Genomic DNA, 27,591 nt, shown 5'->3' on the forward strand with positions numbered 1-27,591 from the left:
GTATTTCTACTGTGTATTTCTACTGTGTGATGTGTATTTCTACTGTGTGATGTGTATTTCCACTGTGTATTTCTACTGTGTGCTGTGCATTTCTACTGTGTATTTCTACTGTGCAATGTGTATTTCCACTGTATATTTCTACTGTGCAATGTGTATTTCCACTGTGTATTTCTACTGTCTGATGTGTATTTCCACTGTGTATTTCTACAGTGTACTGTGTATTTCTACTGTCTGTTGTGTATTTCTACTGTGTATTTCTACTGTGTGATGTGTATTGCTACTGTGTGATGTGTATTTCCACTGTGTATTTCCACTGTGTGCTGTGCATTTCTACTGTGTATTTCTACTGTATATTTCTACTGTTTACTGTGTATTTCTACTGTGCAATGTGTATTTCCACTGTGTATTTCTACTGCGTGATGTGTATTTCCACTGTGTATTTCTACTGTGTGCTGTGTATTTCTACTGTGTGATGTGTATTTCTTCTGTGTATTTCTACTGTGTGATGTGTATTTCCACTGTGTATTTCTACTGTGTGATGTGTATTTCTACTGTGTGATGTATATTTCTACTGTGTATTTCTACTGTGTGATGTGTATTTCGACTGTGTATTTCTACTGTGTGATGTGTATTTCGACTGTGTATTTCTACTGTGTGATGTGTATTTCTACTGTGTGATGTGTATTTCTACTGAAGTTATCATGCTAACCTGATAGCCCTGACCCGTCCAATCCAAAGCTGCGAGCGTGGTGAATACCAACACTCCCCCTGGTTCTCTGAACTCCTAGTCCAGACTGCTAGCTGCACAGCCGACTAAGCTGACAACCTAACGGTAACTACAGTTAACAGCAGTTAGCGGTTACTCCAGCAATTTATTGCACCCTATTCATTTTGAATTTGACAGGTGGTCAACTGTTACATATTGCACCTTTAAGTACAGCACATGAGTAAATATACTTAGTTACATTCCATCATTGTTAAACATACATTATACATATAACAATAGTTTAAAGGAAATCAGTTGTGAAGCTTGAAAAATGACATGTTTTTACGTCATAAATGATTCAATCAGGTATTGAATTAAATGACAACATCTTTTCTGTCAACAGATTAATTAATTATTCAACTTTTCAATCAACAACATTCCAGTTGTACTCCTAAAAACATCATATTTTATAAGTTCTTTATATGACTTGTGCAAAAGATGAGATGCAGTGGAGTGGAAGTAAGAAGAAGAAAAGACTCAGATAATTACAGGTACTTCACATTTGTACTTAAGTACTGTAGGCCTTCTTGAATAAAAGAAGCCTACTTAGTTATGGGCCCCTGGGCTAATATTATTATTATATGTATTTGTATTTATGTGAGAAAGATCATTGTTAGTTCCAGAAAGGGTGCCCCCTGTATGAACCCTCAGGTGTATGACACCCTCTGTGCACTGCTGCACTTCATTCATCTTATGAAAACACACCCGTGCATGTTGCAACCCTGTGGCCATTTGGCTGGAGGGTGTGTGTCGCAAACGTCAGTTAGTGTATGATGTGATCCCCTGTAGACAACTGTCGTGTTACTGTGTTTAAAGTCAGACAATGTGCAGCTCGGCTCGTTGTTCTGTTCTGGACATCTTTCCAAGTGATCCGCTGGAGGCAGCGTCAGCAGGACTCCGTTATTTTGCTTCCTTGTTAGCGCAGCCCTGCTGAGCGCGCTGCGGTAACGCTGCATTCAGGTACTGTCGGAAAATACTAATGTTTATATTGAGTGAGAACAAACGTCTTGTTTGGAAGTTAAGAGCTAATATAGCTAACATGGTATCGCTTTTAATTCATGACAGAGTTGATGTATCTTTGTACGGAGATTCGTATCTATAATTAGGGTTCATGAAAATGAGATATGCGGAAAGTTTAGTAACTTTGAGCAGATTGTGTAATCAAAGGAGAAAAGGAGATTATGCTACAGATATACAATATAACAACGTGAAAGGGTAAAATAAGACAGTAAAGGCTAATGAAATACTATTATAGAGCAAGACAACAATCTTAATTACGTTACTGATTGATACATATCAAGATGAACATAAAATCACATGCTAGGCTAAAGTAGCCAGTGAACACAACAGTAGACTAGAGCTAGGCTGTAGCTAACGTTAGCCTAGCCTACATATGTAGCCTGAACGTAACGAAACACACACCTTGACACCCCTTTCACACCACCGTTACACAGCGTTTTTAACGTCTGTGTAGCCACACTTCAATGCGTGCTCACATAAACAACTGGAGTGCTGGGATTTCGGAGCCCACAGGGGGTACGTGAAGGCAGCACGAGCCTGCCCCTCTGAGCAGCAGTCAGTTACATGTTTACTTGCTTTGTCAGCGGTGTCCCCGCCGCAGATATCTCCTGAAGCTCACCTGCTGCTGATCAAAACCTTGGACTTTTATCTTACGGAGAGTTTTATCACACCGTCAGGCCTCCTTATCAGCTGTTTCGTCTCTGTGGACGCTCCTCTTGCGGACCTTGAGCGGGGGCACATCGGGTTCACAGGGTTTTTTTTTTTTTTCTAGCTACCAGGGAAAGATGACGTTAAAATCCAATAAAAACGAACCTGCCGTCATACTGGAGTCTGTGAGCAGCGTCCGGACAGCCCTCTCCGATCTGTACCTGGAGCAGCTCCTCCAAAACAAACCAAAGTCTGACAAGGTAAGGTGTCGTTTTATGTGTTTTTTTTTTTTTTTACCTCTTTCCTTTTTTTCTCCTTTTTTTTTTTGCCCCCTAGATTTTGGTGGTGGTGGACTACATGTTTGCTTCCGGGAAGCAGAGATGGGGCACATGACTGGGGTTTGTCCCTCGACAAGACCTCTAAGAATAGACCTAGATGTGTTTACATGATTCAACTTGCAGCAGCTGAATGTGTGGATCCATTAAACAAAGAACTATACGTGTAGGGCTGTCAGCTGGTCTGTGTTAGAAACCACTGCATTGCTCAGTAATGCTCACTCAGCCTCAGCTGGGACCCAGCAGACATTGCATTTGCAATTTCACTTCTGCTTTTCCCACAAAACTGCATATGGAATCATTGACAAATTGGGGAAACGAGGATTTATCACACGTCAGAGTTTCTGTACTTACAGCTGAGATCATGGGGCCTGTTAGTGAGTGGTACAGAGCCTCACTAATGGTATGGTATCAATCCATTATTAGTCATCTTAACATGTGGCAGTGAAGTGATCTTAAAGTACAATCTGCAGGTCAGATAGGTGGGAAATAAAGTTACAGTTACTCCAGTGTAGTGTAGCCTTCAGCTGTTACTGCTGCTGAGGAATTAGTGTCAACAGTAAGCTGAGGCCAGCCGGGTTGTTTACCTCAACACACTGTACCAAGCTGTTCTTTTAGGTATAAACTTCACATCAACACCAGATTATGTTACGAAACCTCTGACTTTGCCTTTAAACCCGCCAGCACCTTCCCAGAAGTAGTCAGAACAGTTGCAACGACCCCCCCACCAGGCCTCAGCTTGGAGTTTGGCAGCCGGCAACACCGAGGGAACTCTCTGTGCTAAACTTGTTCTCTGAAAATCGAAAAGTCAGCAGTGAGCTACTGGGGGAAATGGTGAAGGGAGGAAACTCCTTTCCTGACATCAGCAGTCTGCAGTTCAATAGCCCTGAGCAACAATCTTGCCAATGCGTTGTCCTGCTCAGTGCTGATATGTGAAATCAGTGCCTTTAAGTGAGGTCACGTGATTCATTCTCCCACAGTGCAGACTGCAGTGAGTAATGTTGGTCATGTGGTGCAATATGAGTGTATATTTAACACCACATCTGGCTGATTTACTGTGTCTTATGGATTCTTTATAGTGAGTTTGGCGATGACTGAAGTGAGCAGGCTTGTTCAGCTCTGTACATTTTCCAGCTGCTCTCGAGACTCCCCCACATACTTCAGACTTAACTGTGCACCAGCCCTGCATAGACGGTCAGTCATGCATTTCAACTCAAGGGCACAGCTACTTTACTGGTTATGTTAGCCACACTTTCACTGCGCGCTGCCGCTACTGGCTCTTCTGTCAGGGAACAGATCAGTGCAAAACGCTGATATGTAATGTAAAATTACTGAATAAAGGACTAAATTGAAGTCAATCAAACTAAATTCAAAGACCCCGACAAGTTCAGGTGAGCCAGAAGAGACCTCGCATGACACGGCTGACTGAATGTCACGTTTCAACAGCCCGTATAATCTATCAAAATTCCTCCAGTTTGTGTTCAGAGTAGTTGTTAAAGATTTTGAGTGTGTCTGGCTCATTACCCACACTGTGTGTTTCTTTTAGTTTCATCTGGGTCAAGTATTGATGTCCTACTGTGTTCCTTCACGAGATCAATATCTCTTTGCCTGTTGGCAGGAGATCCGCCCTGAATCCTACTGGGGGAAACTGTTAATAATGAATGTCTCTTGATCGAAAGGCAAATCATCCGAAGAGAAAGAGCAGATGAGAAAATGATAATGTAATCACTCATATTAGGTCATGATACTATTAGATTTGTATTGTCTTATCCGGAGATGCACTTATCACACTCCATTTGATCTGTTTCAAACACAACCGAACGTCTTCTTTAGTTGAGATGAGCGAATGTCCAGAACACAGGAAGTGCTCTGCTTTTTCCTGAATGCATTCTGCCTCCCACCCTTTGGCTCTTTGTTTATCCTGTTGCTTCTCCACACCCACAACTGGCATTCAAGTTTGCGACGGGGCTTCGTGACCGCTCACAGTGATTGAAACGCATTAATGCAAACCGCGTGTTTATCTCTCCGCAGTGATGAGAGCTGACGATGATGAGAGACACTTAATGAAAAATGCCTTTTAGTGATAATCTAATCAAATCAAACATTCACACATACTCCCTCTGTTTCCTGCTGTATGTGAGAAATCTGTCAGTATTCTTCAGATATCTTCTGTCCTTTAGAAGCATGTTATCACAGTGATAACGCTCGACCTTTAGAGCGAACCTTTTCCTGCCTGCTCAGTCCTGAGGGTCGGCACTCTGCTGAGAGGAAATAAAAGTCTCCTGCTCTGTGCCTTGAGAAAAACTGCCAAATGTGTGTGAATATAGCTCTGATAGTTAAAGGATAAGTTCATAAGGTCATTATCTAGTACTCACCCACATGCGGATGGAAAGTTGGGTAAATTTCATAGTTCACAAAACATTTCTGGAGCTTCACAGCAAAACAGCATCGCAGCATTCTCCTAAACAACTGAAGTGGATGGGGACTTGATTTAAAACATTGAAAAACAACCCCCCCCCCAACATGAAATGGCTCTTTTCAGTTTGTCCTGCGTAATCCTGAACTCCAGAAGTCCCAGGATCCCAAATTGGTCTGAAAATATGTTTTTCAAGCTTCTGCACCCACTTAAGATGGGTTTAGGTTAGCAGCTACAGTGAAGATGCAGCTATAAAAAAGGGTGTAGATAAGGTCTTCTCAAATCAATTGTATTACAATGGACAAGCTGTATAGAGCCATTTGTTTTTGTTTTTAATAAATGTCATTATATGATCCTCCAGCTGGTGGAATTTCATCTAGTTTATTTACACTAGTCATGTGGTTTGACAAAATTAAATTGCTGTCTTGTTATGGAGCAGCTCCAGAAGGACATGTTTTGCTCTAGGAATAGAAATATTAATAAGACACCGTTTGGATTTCAGAGATAGAAATCAGTGTGTGGTGTTTCAGGGTAAACATTATTACGTGTTGGTTCTTATCTGCGGCAAAATTGCTGTTCAGATTCATCTCCTCAGAGGATGTAATTTCATCGTTTCAGCATGGGACTCCAAACAGTCCCCCCCGGTACCGTCCAGCCGTGACATACTGTCTAACAGCATGAATCATGCTGCGCAGTAAAACAACTGGGTGACTCTCAGGAACAGGAAACAACAGGAAAATTGTATTCTTATGTTATTTATTATCTAAATAATTATTAAGTTTTCCTGAGGAGGCACTTGAGTCGACTAAGAATATGCAACTGCTTTCCTGCACGGTATGTCAGGGCTGAGGTCAAAGGCCAGCAGGAGGAGGAGGAAGGCGATAGTAATATTTATTGGTTTATTGTCGTGCTGATGCTGGAAGATAGATAATGTATTTTTTTGCTGAAGCAGTGCTGATGTGTCATTTTCACACAGAACGTTTTTTGCTGATGCGGCTCATCATATCTGATGACAGTTTAGTGGCCATTTTATGTACTTTTTCATATTGTGCATTCAATGATACATGAGTCACAGCCACAGAATGCCAATACTCTCTGGAGGGAACATTATAAGGAAGTTTATCTTGTACCGCTTGTATTTGATGATATCATTGTCTTTATTCATCAGAGGAGCTCTTTCTCATACAGTTTTAAAAAAATACACGGATCTTTTTTTCTGACGGCGATCTGAACTAGAGACCATCTTTGGAAGTGGCATGGAAATCTTCTGAGAATGGGGATTTCCTGCTTTTGTGTTCATTCAAGTGTGAAAGCACAGTATGAATCCACAAAGCCAGCCGCTGTGCTCTTCTTTGATGTCTGTAGCAAACTTAAAAAAAATCATTCAACACTACACTTGGTAAGATTGCCTACAAGAATCATCTTCCTTTCATCTAGTGCTTTTCTTTGACGTGGTCACCTGATGAGACTGGTGGTATCCATGACCACATGAACCTGGCGGAGCATATCACTGGATGTGGTTAATGAGGTGTTAAAACACTGGGTTAATTTTCAACCTTGAACATATGTTGAAACTACAAATGAAACGTAGCTGTTGGCAGAAGGCTTTCACTGCTGATATTGAAGATACCAGTGTCATAATGATCTCATCAGTCCGAATGATCTGACTCTTAATCTTTTGAACAATGAGTTTAAATATGTGCATAAAGGAAGGTTTTAACGTCATTTTGAGCATTTTTTTCTGAAATAAAACATAACTGTAGCATCTTTTCTTTTTTCGCAGGCGGCAATGCAAACCTATGAGAATAAGGGGGCTGAAGTATACACCAACGGGAGTGCTGGACACATCAACGGCGCAGAGCTGACCAAGATGAAAGAAGTAGAGTTTGAAAAGAATCCCTCCGAGCCAATGGTATACCATCTGTTTCTATACACACACACTTGATGCTTTTCACATTTGTGTTGCAGGTTCTTCCTCATTGACTGTGTTCTTTGTCTGCAGGGGGTCACTCTGAAGCTCAACGACAAACAAAGGTGTACTGTGGCCAGAATATTGCACGGGGGCATGATCCATAGACAAGGTAATAAATCACACATTGATCCGGGTGTTAGTTCTGACCTAGTGTGTGTGTCTCTGTGTCACAGTGTTTTAGCCTAGCTGGAATAAACGGGCAAAACGAGGAACAGGCTTAGCGTTGTGTCGTTTGCATTGCACACTTGCTCCACCCGCACTGTGTTTCTATTGGTCAAATCGGCAATTACGAAGTTGAGTAGCAGCACATCCTTTTTATAAAGATTTCCTCAAAATGTTATGTTAGTCATGAATAAATAACTGACGGCAACTCTTCTGCAGAGAAAGAAATCACAAGTATATCTCATATGTTCTTAGACTGTGGCGATTATTAAAAGCGCCACTATGAGATGAAGCACGAGTCTTTTGAGCAAGCCCAAAACAAACTCAAATCCGAAGTACGAGCACAAAAAAATAAAGGCAGCTTATTAAAGCAAAATATCATTCCAGGCTCACCAATGAGCACCTACAGCACCGTAAAACCCACTGAATTTCTCACTAAGCAGGAGAAAGTGTGGGAGTTGGACATAAGAGGGAAAGAAAGACTGTTCAGTTGTTAAGATTTGTCAAGATCGTTTATTGTAAAGATGGTTGAGCCTGTTGAGGTGTGAAATATTTGGTGTTACAACACTTCTCCCGACTTCTTTTTCTCTTCAGGGTCCTTACATGAAGGGGATGAAATAGCAGAAATCAACGGGAAAAGCGTGACAAACCAATCTGTAGATCAGCTGCAAAAGATCCTGGTAAGCTGATGCCTTCTGTCTTAGACTTTGGCACTAAAGTCAATGAGACTCTTGACATAATTATTACGTTTGTAAAGCTAAAGTGTAAAACTGTGTCATCTTTACCTACAGAGAGAAACCAATGGAGTAGTCACAATGAAGATCATTCCCAACCCACAGAGTCGATCCCAAGCCTGCGAGGTAACGTGAGCAGCAGAATACACACCTGCCTTTGGTCTTGTGACGCCTGTTCTGTGTGCATTTTGTGTTTTGTATTTGTGTTTGCCAAACGTCTTTAAATTTGCATGAGTAAACCGAGAAAATTCGTTTTCCATTCAGATCCAATGGTAACTTGTAGTGGTATGATCTACAAAGACTGGTTTGATTGCATTTCTTTCCGTTTTTTTTTTCCTTTTCCACATTATTTTTCAATTTATTTTGTTCTTTATTAGGTGAATCCTCTGTTAGTCAATGAACCACCCAGGTGACTATAAACTTGGTTCAAATCTGAAGCACCTCGCTCGCTTTAGTTTTGGCTAGTTTGACTTGAAACACTTCAGTAGTGTGTTTCACTCTGCTATCGACTGGCCACAACACATCACCTCCAGCAGTCATTCATGTGCCTCCTGAGGCGTAAAAATGGCTGCTGTTATTGATTTAACAACATATATGAATTTAAAAGAGCTTTAATTTGACGACCATTTATCTTAATACACTTTCTCACTGCATTATGTTCTGTTTTTGCTGTGGTCAGTGATGGCAGTCTACTTCAAAGCTTGTAGTCCATTAATATGTAGGCTTAGTTGTTATGCCTTTCATTCTTTAATCTTTTGCTCAGTGAACATCATTTTTGGTGACCCAGACCACTCCAGTGTACCCATGTACAACTACCACTGGAAAGACCTGGGGAAACCACAAGTGTTCATGAACTCTACTAACAATCGTGATAATTTATCCTGAGGGGAATTTACATGTGTTCCGGTTGTGATATTTGACAGCTCATTCCAACAATAAAAGAGTTATGTAGCACCCAATGATGTTATAATTTCCTTAAAAAATGTAATGAAATTTGTACTTAATATTATTAATAATTAAAATATTTTTTGGGGCCGATGCCAAAATCAGGGAGTTAAAAAAAAAATTCCAATATGGATATGTCAGCTGATACACACACATTTTTTTCAATGACCCGTTAAATGTATTTATCAAACACACAGGATATTTTGTAGTTTAACAACAAACTTTATTTTCCAGTGCACTGAAACAATAACCTTCACTTGAAATGTTCTAATCATAAATTACCTCGAGCATCTTTTTCTGCACTATAACATCATCATAACAACAAAGTTTGCATATACAACAATATACATATACAACAATACTGATGTATCTCCGATAGGCCAATAATAACGATATATGAGTAGGGCTCTATAATGTAATAACTTGACCAATAACAGACACTTGATTCAATAAGAATCACAGTTGAATCAGATGGAAAAGAACATTTCATGGAGACTGAATCGACTGTGTTTCCTTCATTACTCACTTGTGTATAGTTGGCCATCTTCTGCAGCATTTGTCATCTTCTGATGGTGACTGATTTAAAATCCATTCTGGTCTAATGGACGATCCTTCCACAATGACAAATCAGCATCGGTGTATGCAGGTTCATTTTACCACTGATGCGATTTTAGTTTAACAACATAACACTTCCCATCTCCGGTAAACTTTAAATTGTAAATAAAACCTTTTTTTCCAAACATTAAATTGGTGTTATTAAAATTTAAAATTTCAGTGTTTTCAGTAGGCTAATATGACGCTAACAGTATTATACATTTTGTATACTTGTATACTTTACATTTCCACGAGAAAAAAGCATACATTTTGACACTATTACACTATTATCTGTCAAAATTATTGCATTTTACAATTTTAAAAAAATCAAGGCCCACCTGAAAGGTATTAAGTAATCAGTAAAAGTGTCTTCAGTCTGAACATTTTATTACATTATTGGTCAAATTATTACATTATTGGGTATACTATTACGTTTTCAATCAAGTGAAGTGCAAATTTTATTACATTTTCAGGAAATTATTACATTAGTTGGTGCTTCACACACACACACACACACACACACACACACACACACACACACACACACACACATTATTCTAATATGGAGTATGAAGTATAACGTCAATTAACATCGGTTGGATGTCAACACGTGAATGGCCAACATTTTCCAGATGTTGGTTCTATAGATGAACTTCATTTAGGTTCAAATGTAGCCACAGGAAGTGAATTGATGATTGAATAAATTAAACCTCAGGCCTGGACTTTGGAGAAAATTGTTATTTTTCACAATATGAAGTGAGCTGTCCAAGATCATAACATGAACTTGTAAAGTCTGTTTAAGGGTGAATTAACATTTGCAGAATGCAAACATATGTGTTAGAAAGTCTTAATATGAGTATTTATTGTTGAACAGAGACAAACAGGAGTTCAGAGTAACTGTAGAATATGTCTGTTGTCTATATGTTTCAAAGTCAAATAAATATCAGATAATGTTTTCTCAGCTAACATACTGTAGGTCATGGGAGAGTATTGATCACACTGGTACTGTTCAAACACCAAATACAAACTGCAAATGTTTATGTGCTCTTTTTTTCCTCCAAAAAGCAAACACATCACATTCTGTTAATCTGTAGATGTACATGAGGGCACAGTTTGACTATGACCCCACCAAGGATGACCTCATCCCATGCAAAGAGGCAGGCCTGAAGTTTCAAACCGGTGACATCATTCAGATCATCAACAAGCAGGATCCCAACTGGTGGCAAGGCAGAGTGGAGAGCAGTGCTGCTGACTTCGCCGGACTGATCCCCTCCCCAGAGCTCCAGGAATGGTAAACAGCTCTGTCATATCTGATGACCAATCCCGCACTGTGATGTCACATTTGACATGACGTGCCACATCAGCATGGACCACAGAACTGAGCCCAAATGTTCCCAGCTTGACCTAGATATCTTTTGCCTTCAGGAGGGTGGCGAGTAAAAGCAAGGCCAGAGAGGGCAGCCAGTCCTGCAGCCCGTTTGGGAAGAAGAAGAAGTGCAAAGACAAGTACCTGGCCAAACACAGCTCGAGTCAGTGAAGCACTGGAGTCACGTTTCATGGGCGATGTTTTCTCAGTTGTACTGTTTGTCTAAAACGAAATCCCTTCTGTTGCAGTTTTTGACCAGCTGGATGTGATTTCTTACGAAGAGGTCGTTCAGCTCCCTGCTTTTAACAGAAAAACTCTGGTGCTTATTGGTAAGATTCTTAGAAGTATAATAAGACATTTCTCATCATCTATACCAATGCAGTTAGAGAACCACTTATATCCCAAAGTCCATTTGTTTTAGTGTCCAAACAATTAAAAGATAGTTTAATTATGTAACTAAAGATCTGAGACATGAAAGTTAATGTTTAATGAAAGTGTCATTGCTCATTTTAGGTGCGCCTGGTGTAGGAAGGAGACATATCAAAAATGCACTCCTGACCAAATACCCTGATAAATTCTCCTATCCTGCACCGCGTAAGTAGACATTTTGCTGTCCTTTAAAGAGAACAGCCGCATTTGTTACATTTGTTCTTTAGCTTAAGTCTTTAACTCTCTCCACAGACACCACCAGACCCCAGCGTAAGGACGAGGACAACGGACAGGAGTATTATTTCATCTCCAACGAAGCCATGACCAAGTCCATCTCTGGAAACGAGCTGCTGGAGTACGGCAGCTTCCAGGGGAATATGTTCGGTACCAAAATTGAGACCATCCAGAAGATCCACGAGCAAGGCAAAATCGCTGTGCTGGATGTAGAGCCACAGGTGAGCATTCACAGCTTGTTCTGGAGACAGAACACAAAATTGTATTATTATTTCATCATCACCTAGAGGGGGACTTTAGTGTCAATGCCTATTTAAGCCGTTTGAAAGTATTTACAATGGTGAGATTGACCACAAGTAGGAAAATACACCTCCAATGATAAATTATTTTGCGGGCGCATTGGCGGGAAGTCTACGAGTGCTGAGGGCTGTCCAAACCCACATCTGGTCCAGTTCACACGGACCCTCAAGCAGACTTTCTTCAGATTTACAGAGTTTGCTTGAGGTGCAGACTTCACCAGACTTCACTGATTTAATTACCCACAATTCTTTGCAAATATGCAAGTGACGCTGAACTTATTATGAATGTGTAAATATTTACTTCATTAAAACCTTACTTGAGACATGTAGGCTAGAAATAATGCATTCAACCACATCATGATACAGACATAGAGTTATCGATGGCTTAGGCTCAAAGATCCCCCGCCCAGTCTAACCAATTCTGCTTATCTTTTCTTTTACATTTTTTTATGCAGACCTTGAAAGTCTTGCGGACTGCTGACTTTGCACCTCTCGTGGTGTTCATCGCTCCCACCACCACAGCTGCTCAGGTACTAAATCTTTATCTGAATACACTCCAGTACTTTGAAGCGCCAGATTCCGTCAGCCAACACCCGCTAACCCTCTCTGTCTTGTCTCCTAGACGGAAAACCTGCAGATGATCCAGAAAGAGTCGGACACCATTTCGACCACTTATAGACACTTCTTTGATGTGGTTCTGGTCAACAACGACGTGGATGAAAGCGTGAAAGGCGTGGAGGAGGCCATGGAGCGTGCCACCTCCACCCCGCAGTGGGTGCCTGTATCATGGGTGTACTGACAGATGTCCGGCCCCAGTATAATACCTTTTTGTTTGTTGAGAAGCAGTGCAATATCACTCCTTACACAAACCCAGTTAGTGATGTCCCAGGTGTGTATGGGTTTACCTTTGGTTAACTGTCACTGAGATTTTTTGCACAAATTCATCCATAAAATAAGCAATATGTAGAATGGTTGATTTTAGAGAGTTGAGAACCTCACCAAGGGTGTTTTTATTTGGTTGTTTAGACGTTTGTGCTTCAGGCTTTTGAGGGGTGAAGGGATAGTTTTGGTGCTGTGATTGTTGGAACGTGAGCAAATGCAAAATAGGACCACAACTGTGAACGAAATCCTCACTTTTAAACGACGGGATTTTATCATGTGAAGCATTATTTCTGGGTTCATTGTTCTTTTTTTTTTTTTTTTTTCTGTTCTCGCTAGATTGTGCCATGAAATTGAGATTCTGAAACTGTTTGTTCATACAGAGAGTGCAACCCCATACAACGATAATGTCTTGTACACCAAACATTTTAGTCAGTCATTAACAACCTCACGTCTCATGTCATCAAAACTGTATACCTCATGGGGTACTGTAAAGGCACTTTTAAACAGAAAAATAAAATTTCCCAACTCTGTTGCAACTGCTTCTTTGACTGTTTCACTTGGAGACCTATTTTTCAGAGCCCTCAAGGAAAAATGTGGCAGTTATAAGTGCACACATAAGACAGGACAGCACGTGGCTGTGTCCAGAAGAACAAATCCATGTGACTTAACTGAAGTATAAAGGCTGGTTATACTATTTTATATCCTGTTTGTCCAACCCAGACTTTATTTTAAGTTTGCTGTCTGTGTGTTTCATCATGAGCAGAATATGCCACACTCATAGACCTAGACTATCGAGGCCATGTCTGCCTAACTTATTTAGAAGAAGTCATGGCCCTCGGTTTGATCAATTATAGATGAAGACTTGCGCGTTTGAGCTGTAGTACCTGTATCTGTATTCTCCCCTCATCCACAGTGTGGGAGAAGTAGTTACAGGTAATACATGACAATGAATTTGCTCACAGCTTATATCCACGACGGCTTTACACAGTTTCCCTGTCTCACTGTCCGAATGGTACTAAAAGATCAAATATAACGGATGAAAAATAGTTTATTTTTCTGTGAATTAGAATTACCTATATTTATTCTGCATTTTCAATGAGTAAAAGCAAAATAAGTAGCTACATTTAACATGGCACTTTGAGTAATGGAAGTGCAAACAAGACAGCATGGTTTTACTTTTTTTGGTGTCATGGGTTGAAAGCTTGGACATAGCTGTAATAACAAGGCACGCAGTACATTGTGATCAATCTAACTACATCTAAAACTAAATAAAGGAGCTCTATGTATGCATTCGAGGCAATTGACATGTATTAATCACTTTTTATTGGCCTTATTTGAGCAGATTGAAACATGACATGAAAAATGAGACCTTCCCCGTCTTATTTCCTGTATCAATATCAATAAAAATATCAATATGGCCTAAAATTTTAAGGTTTATTTTTACAGACCTTTTAAGAAGTCAAAGTAAAACATTTGCAGAATCAATATAAATATATTTAAAGGGCATTTATTTTGCATGAAGTTATATAGTTTCACATAATCAATGCCAGAAACGCTTGTCTGGTCACGTCTCGTATCTTCTAAAAAGTCACCAGTATCCCATACTAGTGTTAGAGAATACAGGGTCAGGGCTCTACAGATTGCAACTGAAGATAACACTAACTCAAGAATGATGACTGACAAGTGTGCTAAGTCATGCCAGCTGTGTGCATTCGCCAACATATTGAGGTCACGACCATGAGTGGAGACAGCCACCTCAGTCTGCACTTTCTTTTTTAAGGATGCTAGAAATGATGCCAAGCTGTCCTATGGCGCCACCATGTGGGTTTTGAGAATATGCACCAAGTTGAAATCACCCCACTACAAGACAGAGCATTTATCCTTGACGGAGCCACACAATGGCTTGTACACAATGTTCAGATGACAATTTGTCAATCATGTAGCAAAATGATTCAGCCTACATGTGTAGTAACTGATTTCACTGAAGCTACAGTATGACATTATATGGGTTTTATATAGCTTGTCATCACACTCACTTCTGAATGATTGTATATTCAACTGACCAGCATGTAAAGCAGCATGTAACTTTGTTTTAAAGGAACCGTATGAAGAATATATGTATTTTTCTTATTAAATAGATAAGCGTCAGGTTTATATGTAGCTGAGTCAAACTCATATGGACACATAATGTGCTTGTGGGTGTTAATGGAAAGAATAAACCTAAACAAGAAACATGAAGCTATTCTAGAAAACATCTAGTCTATCTCATCTACTTGGTCCAGCGAGAGTTCAGTGGTGAAACTGAGAGTGGGTTTACAAACTCACATGAGATTTCAGCCTGTGTAATTCACTGGCACCTGTGGGGCTAATGCTGTGCAGAAAGCCAATTGATGTGTCAAGTGAGGTCAAGTCGGGTTTAGTAGGTTCGATATGTACCTGGATGTCTGTGTGATTGGATTTATCCTGTCTAGGGATGCCTTCAGTGTTAGTTACCAGCACAACATTAAAGATCTTGGACATAAAAAAAATGATATACACAATAAAGTATCCCAGTATGAGCAAAAACCCCACTGAGGCCTTACTGATGCACAGATTGTTGATTAGATCCTGTACTACGTGTCAGGTGGTTTTTCACTCTCTTTGGATTTATGGAGCAGTAATCTGTGAAGATAATAGATCCAAGACCTATCAAGAAGGGCACTTAGGAGTGAAATACAAAGTAAACTCAGACTAATAAATAAATTAAAAAAAACATTAATTAGCTTAGCATTTGCATGTATTTTCTAATTAATAAATGCTGTTATAGGCTGCTATTGAGGGTCATTCTAATAACACATGTTAAAAAATGTTGTGGTATAAAAAAAAATGCCAGTATGAATCATCTAATTTTGATAATATTTAATTCATTGTTTAATTATTTTCTAATGCTTTAAAGATTTTGTTTTTCCTTTTGTTGGGAAACCCTGAAACCCTCCTCAGGGAGCAGGAAGGGTCCCCGGGGCCTTGAGGGGCCAAACTGTAGGGCTTTAAAAACACCCTGTGCTCACATTAATTAGCCAATATCAGACAATTTACCATACCATACTGAATGCAATGCAGATTAACTCAAACCTGAAACACAAGCTTGTTGACTCTCCCTCAGGTGGCGTCTTCTCCACTACATCACCATCCATATTTACTATGAATGATAACCAGGCGCCTACTGCGAGGCTCGCCACACCCCCTTTCGAGGAACGCCATTTTGTTGACACACAAGACTTTGCGATCAAAATAAGCCCTTTTAAAGACGCTTCAAACCCCAAGCACGACCGTGACATGTGTTGCCCGTCAATGAAGCACTCGCAGAGCCCCGTTTAGCGGCGTCTCCGGACAAAAACAGCGCTGACCCGGGCGTCAAAAAAACGTCTGTCTGAAAGTCTCCGGCCACCCATTTCAACATGAAACTCGCCGCGATTGACGTCACCGAGCCATCTTTGTCCACCTAATCCAGGCGGCTGTTTATTACACCGTCATTACCCGCACGGACCCTGACAGCGCCAGGCACTAGTAATAGCCTGCAGGTGCCGCATCCTCGTAGAAATAGGACGAGAGACGAAGGTTTTTTTTTTTTATATTATTTTTTGTTGTAAGCGAGGGGACGCGTCTCAGCGGCAAGGTACGAGCCAGTGTTCCTCCTGGGCTATATAGGCAGGGAAACGCCACAATAACCAAAAGCAAAGGGTGCCAGAGGGTAGAGAGGAGCGCAAGGAGGCACATCCACATCCATCTGCCAGCCACTTAACACGCGCTTTTACACTTCCAGTCCGGATTTCAAGCACAGCTGCCCAGCCAACACCACCAAGAAACATGTAAGTAGCCTACTGCACACATTTAAACAAATAAATAAAATGTATTTATTACTCCAATTCCGTCCTCACGACTGAATTGGCAGGGGCTGTTTGAGAGATTTGTTTCCCTGTGCGTCGCCATCGTCAAACAGCTTTTATCACACCGCTGAACATCATTTCTGTCTTTGTTGAATTTAATCCCACACCTCTCCTGCTCCCTTTCTTTGACAATACGAGCCAAGCGTTCAGAGCAAAAAGGCTAACGCGTCGGCCTAACCTTGGAGCAGGACGCAGGCTCCGGGTTTATCTCCCATTAAACAACATCATTAGCCGTGGGTTTTTTTCCCCAGGTTTACACGGTTGAACTCGCTCCGTGTTTCTTTTATTTTCACTCGTCTGGTGCTTTCCACCCGAGCCAGCACGCATTTTATTTATTTAATTATATATTTATATATTTATTTTCCAGTTTGGACTGGTTTGACCACCGTCTGCGCGATTACCCACAGGCTAATTAAAAAAAAAAAAAAAAAAAAGCAACGTTAAGGAAAACATCTCGTGCGATAAAAGCCTTCCTGTCCTCACTGGCCTTAGTTTATTTTGCCATTTTTTTGGTATTTTAGCGTCGCTTGTTGATCCGCAAGTGACCAGAAACAGCAAGGACACAATGTTGAACACACGCAGCGTCGACATTATTCGACAAATACCCCACACAGCCTCTTATAGGCGGTGGTATTATTAGCTGTGAGGCAGGCTTATAGGCCTAGTTTACGTGATATTTGCACCCTTACAGCGGGGGGTGGGGATAGCCTAGCCTCCTACTGTATGTCGTCGATTGTCGTGCGAGGGCGGACAGCTACATGTCTCACCATGTTTCGCCACCGTTTGCGTCGTTACCAGCAAACCAATCCTGTAAAAATGTCTGTCTGCCATTTCCTTATTTGTCCTCGTCTATTTCTAAGCACACATTTACAAGGGTAAGGCGAAGAGAAGACAGCCACGACAGCCTCGTCTGTCTTTTATTTTTTATTTTTTCAGCTCAAAACGTGAAAATAAGCCCGGTGCCAACACGTTTGTTCCCCTCTGTGGGCTATAAGTCACCAAAAATGTGGTTACAATGGTTTCATCCAAATGCTAAGGAGCCTCCCCGCCCTCGACGTGGTAGGCTTTCAGTGTATTTACAGGCCGTGAAACGTGATGTCTTCCAGGACATTAATGTAGGCCCGGTGGGTCTGGTAGTGTGTGTGTGTGTGTGTGTGTGTGTACGGTCAGATATGAAAGAAAGTGAGTGTTGTGGGTTTAGCTTCCAGTTAGGTAACATCACACAGAATGGGATAGTGAGGCTGGGAGCAGAGGCTTGCTGCTCTGTGGCTGCTGAGGCGCTGTCCAGTGCTGAAATGTCGCTCTCCAGTGCTCAAAGTCAGACAGCATGCCTCTTCATGACACACACAAACCCATTAGGTTTGTTAGAAATATACATCAAATGTGAAATTATGTGATCTATCTATCTATCTATCTATCTATCTATCTATCTATCTATGTATGGAGGGCGAGACTATTTTACAAGCTCTGTCATGACAAAGGCCCTGAATATAATTAGCTTTCACCCAATCTGACTTTAGGAGTGGACTTGATGTCAACCATTAAATGTAAATATATCGCCATGTATTCATTGATTTATCTGGTTGCGTCATTTTCTAAGGAGAAACAGTCAAAGTTATTTTGATTCCAGCTTCTTAAATGTGAATATTTTCGAGTTTTTTTTTACTCATCTATGACAGTAAACCGAATATCAAGGCTTATGGACAAAATAGAACATTTGAGGATGTCATTTTGGGCTTTGGGAAACGATGAAGGACATTTTTCTCCATTTTCTGACAGAAAATAAGCAACAGATTAATCAACAATTCAAGCACTTGTCAGTTGCAGCCTCAGGCTGTTGAGAGAGGAATGTGATACCTGACAGACCCATCCTGTTCGGTCAGCTGCCTCTTTCAGATCAGAGCGCTTTTTGTATTTTTTTAATGTGTGATTGCAAAGTGTTGCACTGTTCTGTTGTCTTCCTACAATACGCTCTGGTGAAACACCAATTCATCGGCAGAGAGAGACGATATTCGTCAAAAGGCTGGCATTTTTTATGGGCTCCCTATCTTTTTTTAAATTTTGAGACAAGTGAAATAGGTTCACCAGGTTAAATTCACCACAAACACCTGTTGACTGCACCCATCAAATCACGTCGAGGTTAACATTTTCACCTCAAAGTGAGGAATCGTGCACCAAAGCTGCACAGATCAGAAACAGTTGCCCCACCTGGGTGTGGAGCTGCCAGTATGTCGCTCCATCGAGCACAGTGGGATTATTCACAGGACGTGGAAGCTGGTGAGAAATCTTGTCACTGCACTAGCGATGCTTCCTAGTTGGTTTGTGTGCCAGTTCAGAGGTGATGATAGCGTAGACTTCTGGATTTATTACACCTAGTTTCTGCTTATCTTCTGTTGTTTAAGACACACAATATTAATATACAAATACAGACATCACAGGTTAAGGTTTAATACTGCCAGTTTCTATTAGGGCTGGCTGGCAGCTGATAGGGACCACCAGCACCACGAGACTATTCAAAAGGATTTGTTGTTGTTAGAGGATTAGTGATGTGTGAGCGTGTAAAGGTGACCTTTATACAGAGTTTTGCCTCACACTAACAGAGTAGCTGGTTATAATTACAGGATATTCAGCAGTAGATAGTACAACCCTAGCTTTATCATACAAGATTATAATTTCACTTTAGTTTTATTGATAAATCTGGATTAAAGATAGCAATAAAGCATGATGAATTAAGCATGCTGAGATACTCTATAAAATAATCTATAGATACTCTCATTTTAAGCCTTTAAAATGTCCTTTTTAACGTATGTGATGCTACATTATGTTCGAGAAAGTTTTAATGTTAAGACTTTTAATTGATATGGGAACAACAACATTCTTATGAAGGTCAAATGATTTAAGCAGGTTGTAATAGTCATATCTAATTAAAAGAATAGCATTAGCATACTGTTTTTGCTCTTGACCTGTGTGGTTGTAATTGTGCCTGCCCTTCATTCAGCATTTCAGAGATATGTGACTTTGGCTGAGCCTTTATTTTTCAAATTAGAGATAGTTTCCTCTTACCTTGTGACTCACAAATACAGAATAATACAAAGTTAAACACATATTAATTGAAAAATGTCCTTACTAAAGAACTAAAACAGTCCCAGTAGGTTCAGGAAGGCCATGGCTATCAGGCCATTATCTTTCAGCAATTTAATCTCTTTTATGAAGCTTATGTTCTAATGCATTTCAGAAGAAAAGTGTATTTAATTAATTTCTGTTTGTATTAAAAAGGGCTGTCAGAGAATTAGGAGAATAATGCCTATTTGGTGAATGTGGTGAAATTTGGAAATTCTGCCAGTTGTGTTTTTTTAGGTAGGTTGTGGCTCAGCTGTTACATGATGTTGTCCTCCTAGTTTTTGATGAGTCTTGTATCACTAATGATTTTCCCTGCATGAGACACACAGTTGCTCTGTAGTTTGTACCCTGAAGCTGTCACTCAGAATAGGTTTTTGTTCATCTTTTATTGCTCATCATTCTTGTGAGATTTACTCAACAACAACAAGAGCTTGGAGGAACGGGGCTAGCATTCAACTTGCGAAAAGAAAGTAATGGCTATACATTTTTGTATTTTCTGTTTTTTTTGTTCCTCTTGCTGCAAAGAGCAGAGGTACGACTACATGTTAGCATGAAGACGAGACACTTTTCATCGAGCTTTCAACGACACTCTCGCTTAAACTGCCTGTCTCTCACTGAGGTCATTATTTGTGCATAGTGCGTCCAAAAGAAAGGGTATGTAGGTCACAATACAACATGACATGACACATCAGCTTAACTTTTGCAAAGCCTACAGTCGATGGTTCTTTTGTAAAGACTCTGGACCCAATACTAAGCATATGGATTTACATATTACAACAGCATATAACCAGTAGTGTGTCCATGACTTTGCCATTATTTAATAGCTTCCAGTACAGTTCACTCTCAACATCTGAGTGAATTAAAAACAACAAATAGTCCAACAAAAATGTATAAAAAGCATAAAAAAATGACCAGTTCACATTCAAAAAATGTTTAAACATGAACATCAACAAACTCTAATAGATGTGTCTCTTACTTTCCTTTAGTTTTTCAATCCAAACTGCTGTCTTTTTCTTTCTTTCTTTTGCAAAATAAAATCCCTGTGGTGTATATACAATGTGTATGTTGTATAAGATTTAAAGTTTTAATGTTGTTTTATTGTGTTTTCAAGGCTTTCTAAACTTTTCTGAGCTTTACATAAAAACTAAATATTTGTATGTTTTTATAATTAGGTCTGCCCCAGCCGCTGGAGCCCCTGCAGCAGAGGGAAACCAACCTCCCAACCTCACCAGCAACCGTCGTCTGCAGCAGACGCAGGCACAGGTCGATGAGGTGAGTACTTGCTGCTCAGATGGAGACATTTAAGGTTCTAGCATCACTCATCGGTGACTTACTGATAACTCAGTCCTCTCTGCTTGCTCACATACCATACAAATTCTAATCGGAAAAACAGTAATCGTTGTTAGGGATGGGTTTGTCTCTAGTCATTTGTTTAATATTCAAAATAATGTTCAAACACAAAACATTTTCAAACTTCTTTCACAGTTCAGCTCCATCCTGTCAGACCCTCACTCATATGGGTCATTCTGTCTCGATAGCTGATTGCACTACATTGCTCTTGTGTGTCTTTCCCCAGGTGGTGGATATCATGCGTGTAAATGTGGATAAGGTTCTGGAGCGTGATCAGAAGCTGTCAGAACTGGACGATAGGGCTGATGCCCTGCAGGCTGGAGCCTCTCAGTTTGAGACCAGCGCTGCAAAACTGAAGAATAAATACTGGTGGAAGAATGCCAAGGTGAGGACATGCAGACGTGCTTACTTGAATAGCAAATACGTTTGTGTAAAGGCTAGATGAAACTGTTCCAGCCAGTCACAACAGTTTCTACTGAAGCATCCTTTTTCTGGTACATTAATATGACTGTCATTGGTTGTTTTGGGGTAGAAATTCAAGATATACTATCTACATCATCACGGGATTACACAGTGGCATGTTGCCAGGGGAATCATCGTGCTGCCATGATTAAAAAATGGGAGGCTGCTGGAATTTGAGGTTTATCTAACTGGGGATTTGATGAAAGTTGAGAAATTCATAATATGTGAGCATAAATAATACAGTCAGGGCAAGTGGAATTATGTCTGGGCTACATGACCTTTGTTTGGTGTGTTTTGTGCTTGAAAATGACACATTTTACTGCTTTTTTAATGACTTTTTAAAAAATCCTCTCACTACAGATGATGATTATCCTGGGTGTGATATGCGTGATTGTCCTCATCGTCATTATTGGTAAGAATCTTTTTTATTTTGCATGCATTCGTCATCATCATCTCAGGAATTAATCAATTGTAAAACAGTGAAAAATGTCTATTCTACATATATACAGTATAATATAAGGTTACTATAATATAATATATAATATAAGTTACTGAAGAACAGAATTACATTCAAGGTGTTATTGATAACATTCAATCACTAAATGTGCCATTCATGTTTCAGCACCGCTGTTGTTCGAATCATCTGTAGTTGCCAGTTTTTAACAAATCTAAGAAAGTTGTTGGAAAATGTTGGCTGATGCATTACATTACAATTATGAATTCAGCTTCATCACCTCTCTTTTCTCTGTCTTTCTCTCCACAGTGTACTTCAGCACCTAAGAAGAGTTGCTCCTACCCCAGTCTAATCGCAACTTCCTTGCTACAGAAAAAAAAAACCCTCAAATTGATTCCAAAATTAACCATGAGAAAATAATTTATTATATCTATCTACCCCTGATTAGCCTCGATATAACACCCCTAAACCCTTCAGGGCCCCATGGCTCCCCCACTTCCACCACCTCGCCTCTGGACCCCTGTCAATATTTGTCCTGTGAGTGTGTGGCCCTGTCTCCTTTCTGGGTCCTCTTGGCTTTTCTAACCTGCCATACTGAGAACCAAACACTTGTGACGATGCAACAACAGAAAAGGAAACAACGATTGGCGATTAATTGTTACATAACTGATATATATAGTTCTTTGTAGAGTTTTATTCTGATATATACTGTTTTGTAGGTGTGTGTGCGTGTGTGTGTGCATTTTGTATTTTTTAATTTTTGTATTAATTTTACGTATGCTTCAGCGTTAAATACTGCCTATTAATCAAAGTGTGTACCTTTGCATGTTATCATCATCCGTCTGTCCCCCCTGCTTACTCTCTCTTTTTGGTGTATCTTTGCACAGTGGAGTCAGTCTCCATTCAACTAACGAAATACCAGTTGGTTTTCGAGTCCATCTGTGTTACTCGTGTCCACTAAGACGGTCCAAAATAAGCCGAAGAGATCTAAAACTTGTCATCAAGTTGCAGGACTTTGAGCTCAAACTGCCCTTGAAAATACTCTTACTTCAGCTCCAGATTTCTATAACCTGATGCCATGAAGTTTTAGACTCTTTGCTGGCTTTCTGAGAGAATTCATGCTCACTGATATTGATCCAACATACAAATAATGCATGAATTGTTAAACTAACCCCTGGTAATCATCATTTCCAGTCCTTTCCATCTGAGTGTCATTTCTCTTTCTTCATCTCACCCCCCCCTAATAACTTCCATCTGTAACGTCTGTCTCTCAGCATGCTTGAACACCTCAATTTCTTCTTGATGATTTCGAAACTGCCATAGTCGGACCAATGTCTGTAGATGTTTTTTCTTTTTTCTTTAAATATTACGTAGTGTCTTATTTCGAAAACATTCCTTCATTGCAGTCTAGTGCAAATGGTCTTACCGTAGCACATGTAAGTGTAAGTATCTTTAACAAAAAAAAAAAAAATACACGCGATGAAACTTGTGTCGAAAACGTCGGTCATACAAACCATAGGAGAAAATAGTTATAGTTAATAGCTGTAAGGGTAAGTTTTGGATAGACATGATTAGACTTTCAATCTGTCCAAATGATTTTCTTTTGTAAAAATGATGTTATCCTGACATTACACTTACAGTATACTATGGAGATGTCATTAATGTCAAACTGTGGACATGGGCTTACAAAAGACTTCTAATTCCAGGTGATAAGATAGGGCCGTTGCAACAATTGACGAGTTCACACTGAAAAGCCTTAGTCTTCAGTCACTGTAGAATATTTGCAGTCAAACACACCCTCGCACTGTAAGTAAGTGCCGAGGGAGTGGCTGACTGCCAAAAAAAGAAATCTGTTGAAAATGCACAAACAAACCTTGTTTTTGATGGCGCTGTCTGGCTGGTCAATAGCCTGGCCAAAGGAGATCCTCGTGCAGCAAAACCTCTCCTCATGAAGAGCACATTTAAAAAAAAAAAAAAAAATACAATTCAGCCTTATTTTGCAAATCCAGGAACAGAGACAGAGGCTAATGAGAAAAAAAAAAGTCAAATTCACAGTTGAGTTTTTAGTTCAGGGGGAAGGCTCAGAGATGTACAGTCAAAGGTTAGCGACAAGAGACGTAAGAAGCAATTATTCAAAAAAACTGGAAGCAGAGTGTTTTGCTCGCGCAGTGGTTCTGTCTCTTAGTGTTTCTCCCTAATAGTTAAGGCCTTTTTTTCTTTTTTAAGAATAATAGATTATATTTTTTATTATAGTATATTTTTGTGTGAAACAGACAGGTGAAGAGGAAGTGTGCAATCAGTGCTGTTTGCTGCCGACAGCAGCGAGCTCCTCTTTACCTCTGTCTGGTGTGTTTTTTGTAATTCAGCTCCGTGCGTTATACACTGCCAAGCATCAAGGGAGAGGCTTCTATTGTTCTTTCTTTCATTGGTGCCCTCGCTGGTTCGGTCTTAAAACTATTCCTTTAGCTTGTTTTGGTGCATACTACCTTTTTGGCTACTTTGTGAGCAGGGGCAATGTGATGCACTTGTTTTTTAACACCCTGTCAAACTAAGGCCTTGCACACACGAGACAACATAAACCTAAAATTCCTCAAAACTGCTGATGGCATTTTGGGGGGGAATTTTACCTTCAACTTACTTGTGGTCGTGGTAAATCGAAGCTCTGAAATCAGTGGATTGATACATGCAATTGAAAAATTTGAAGGTTACAGAGCTGCATTAACAGGCTGCACTGCCACTAATGCTATAATTAACAATCCTAAAGTGTATAAATTGAGCTTTACAGAAAGCTGGAGTCACTGAAAAGATATAGAAACCACAAAACCACCCACATGTCTAAACAAGTGTGTAAAGCCTTAGTAGCCTTGTCTCTTTTCAACAACTTTTTAACTTTCCCACCAGCTGAGAAGACCAACCTGCCCCCCTTTGCTCAACTCACTGATTCTGAATCCTACAGTGTGCATGTGTGTGAGTGTGTTCGTGTGTGTGCAGGTGCATTAATGTGTGTGCGGGTGTGTGTGAGTGTGTTAGAATAGCTCTGTCTTGGGAATATCCCCAGTTTATCCCGACAGATTAGGCCGCTTAAATCTCAGAGTGAGGGCACGTTGTTTCCTTGACCACTGAAGTACACAAGCAGAGAGGTTACAGATCTGTCGGCCAGTTCTACTTAGGAAGGACCCCAACCTTAACGAACCCGCTCCTCCCCGCTTCCCCTACAGGTTTTGTCCTCCAAACAGAGCAAAAGTAAACTGCAGAAGACTACCAAAGACCAGATTTTCCATGCTTATGCTGCCAATTGCCATCAAAAACAAGTGGAGAGAAACAGGTTATCCAAACTATCCCAGTCTGTTTGAAATAGCTGATACCCTTACCCTATTGATCCACCATTACAGGACCTTTTAAATGTCAGTTTGGCTTGTGAGTGTGCCATTCTAACATATGCAAATTAAACCAAAACATAAGGACCGCATGCTTCAAATCTCAAGTACAGACTGCCCCCTGACATGTGTATCCAGGTCTGAAGAGCTTCTCTAATCGGTAACAAGTTTTTAGACACATGATCCTATAACTAATAATAGCACAACTCTTCTTTTTTTTGTGTCTCCATAGTGCTGCCAAGTTTGAAAAATGAAAAGACATAAATAGCTGTTAGACATAAACCAAGAAAAACGTTATAAAAAATCTGCATTGTTTGGTGTTGTAATATGGGGGTGTTTTGGGGAGTAGGGGGTCCTATATCCTCAGGTTTAAGGTATTAGCAATTTACCAAAATATATATATATGAGGACAAAAACTATATTATAAAATGTAAAATTGGGTTTTTTAGAAAATCACGATAGGGTTCCAAATGTGGTCCTATTATCAGCCATCCTGCAGGAGTTAACCACACAGTGGACTGAAGTGAAATAACACTACTGATTGGGGTAGGACTTCTGTGTTATCCATAAAAATCCAGCTGTTGTGAGTGCTCAACCAATTTGAACACAATGGTGAAACTGAAGCGAGTGCTCTCTCTTTTACTTTCTGTTGCTTTATTGTCTGTATGAAAAAGAAGTGCGCCTATGTTTTAACACCGTGGCACTTTTTCTGTCGTGGTTCGTTCATTTTTCAGTGGGATGGGAACATGATTCAGTGGGGAATATTGTCTTACGTGTCAACCTCGAGAACTGTTCAGCGATCTCAACTTAACGCTGCGTTCGGGGCATTTGGGGGCGGGCGGAAATGCAAGTTGCCAACACGGTAAAAGCGTTTAAGTCCCCTTCCAGGTTTGAAGTGTAACTCGTGAACTTGTGATTCAAACTTGGAAGGAAACAAAGAGAAGATTCAATCCTTCATCAGAGTGTGTTATATGTACAGAGTGGGGAACCGTCACCCCCAAATGGCACGAATGCAGCGATAGGAGGGAACCTGAGTCTCTGAATGTTCAGTGGATGGCTATAAACATACAATATTCTGCTTCTTATATGTTAACATGTTTTATTTTTGGATCAAATATTGTGGTTTTTTTTCTTTTGCATCGATTTAGTAATAACTCCAGATGTCACTGAAATGTTATGTGTGTAAGCACTGATGGGTAAAAGGTAAAGAAAATGGGAAGCTAATGGGGGAAAAAAAAGTATTTTTACCTTCAATTGTCCAGGATGCTTAGAAAGATTCTACAGTTTACATCAGATTGCCGTTTCTATCTACAAGATATATTTTTTGTTTAAATCTGTTTATTTTTGAGGAAAGATTTTGATTTCTCTTCGGGACTGGGGTTTCTGGGATGAAGGCCAATGTTGCCCCTGGTCGTCTGGCCTTACTGGAGGGACAGGACTGGAGGATCACGGGCAATGTGCTCAGTTTTATTTGACCTTTTTTTCTTTACCTTTGCTTTTATTTATTGATAGATTTATTGTGCTGTCATTTGGTATGGGATTAGAAACTAAGCAAGGTTGACTCAACGTAAAGGAGAGGAGACTGAATGAAAAACTAAAGTACATAAAATAATTGTAGTGTAAATCTATCAATGTCTTATTATATTGATGAACATCATGAAATATATGTATATTGGAAAAACAGTACCTATGACAACTTGTACTTTTGTGTGTGCTTCATGTGCTTTGTGGGTGTGCAACAATGGGCAGATGCAATTTTGACTGCAATTCTGGGACCTTATCTGACCTGTATGAATAAGCATAAATTTATTATCAATACAAAGATACATGTCTTTCTTTAATTCGTCCTAATGACATGTGTTTCTAAAATACATGGAGACCTGGAGCCAGACAAGTGGACATTTCTGCGTTCATCCAGAGTCTGTTTCTACAGTCGCTCACCTCCACATCCAGACTGATACCACTCGAGTCTACACATCCACGCACACAAATGCTATTTGCACTTAGTCCCATTTATCCGCCGTTACAAGCTATAATCCCCTTTCAAAAAGTATGAATGCGCTGGAGGTCACGATAACGATGAAACTTTAAGTGACATTA

General features: G+C 40.1%; 2 protein-coding genes across 2 annotated transcripts; both read left to right on the plus strand.

Moving 5' to 3' along the window:
* Positions 1–2,313: 2,313 nt before the first annotated feature.
* Positions 2,314–13,334, plus strand: mpp1 (MAGUK p55 scaffold protein 1). Its single transcript, XM_084374562.1, has 12 exons — positions 2,314–2,694; positions 6,969–7,097; positions 7,188–7,266; positions 7,914–7,999; positions 8,111–8,179; positions 10,687–10,883; positions 11,018–11,121; positions 11,207–11,287; positions 11,472–11,552; positions 11,640–11,842; positions 12,376–12,450; positions 12,543–13,334. Exons 1-12 carry the CDS (start codon positions 2,572–2,574, stop codon positions 12,717–12,719), a joined length of 1,404 nt encoding a protein of 467 aa, XP_084230688.1. The 5' UTR covers positions 2,314–2,571; the 3' UTR covers positions 12,720–13,334.
* Positions 13,335–16,162: 2,828 nt separating this feature from the next.
* vamp2 (vesicle-associated membrane protein 2) lies at positions 16,163–27,177 on the plus strand. Its single transcript, XM_084374551.1, has 5 exons — positions 16,163–16,650; positions 21,021–21,120; positions 21,425–21,583; positions 22,021–22,072; positions 22,424–27,177. Coding segments are annotated over exons 1-5 (330 nt in total). The 5' UTR covers positions 16,163–16,648; the 3' UTR covers positions 22,441–27,177.
* Positions 27,178–27,591: the final 414 nt, after the last annotated feature.

The sequence above is a fragment of the Pagrus pagrus genome (assembly GCF_965226575.1).
Source record: "Pagrus pagrus genome assembly, chromosome: 14".
NCBI classification, from domain to species: Eukaryota; Metazoa; Chordata; class Actinopteri; order Spariformes; family Sparidae; genus Pagrus; species Pagrus pagrus.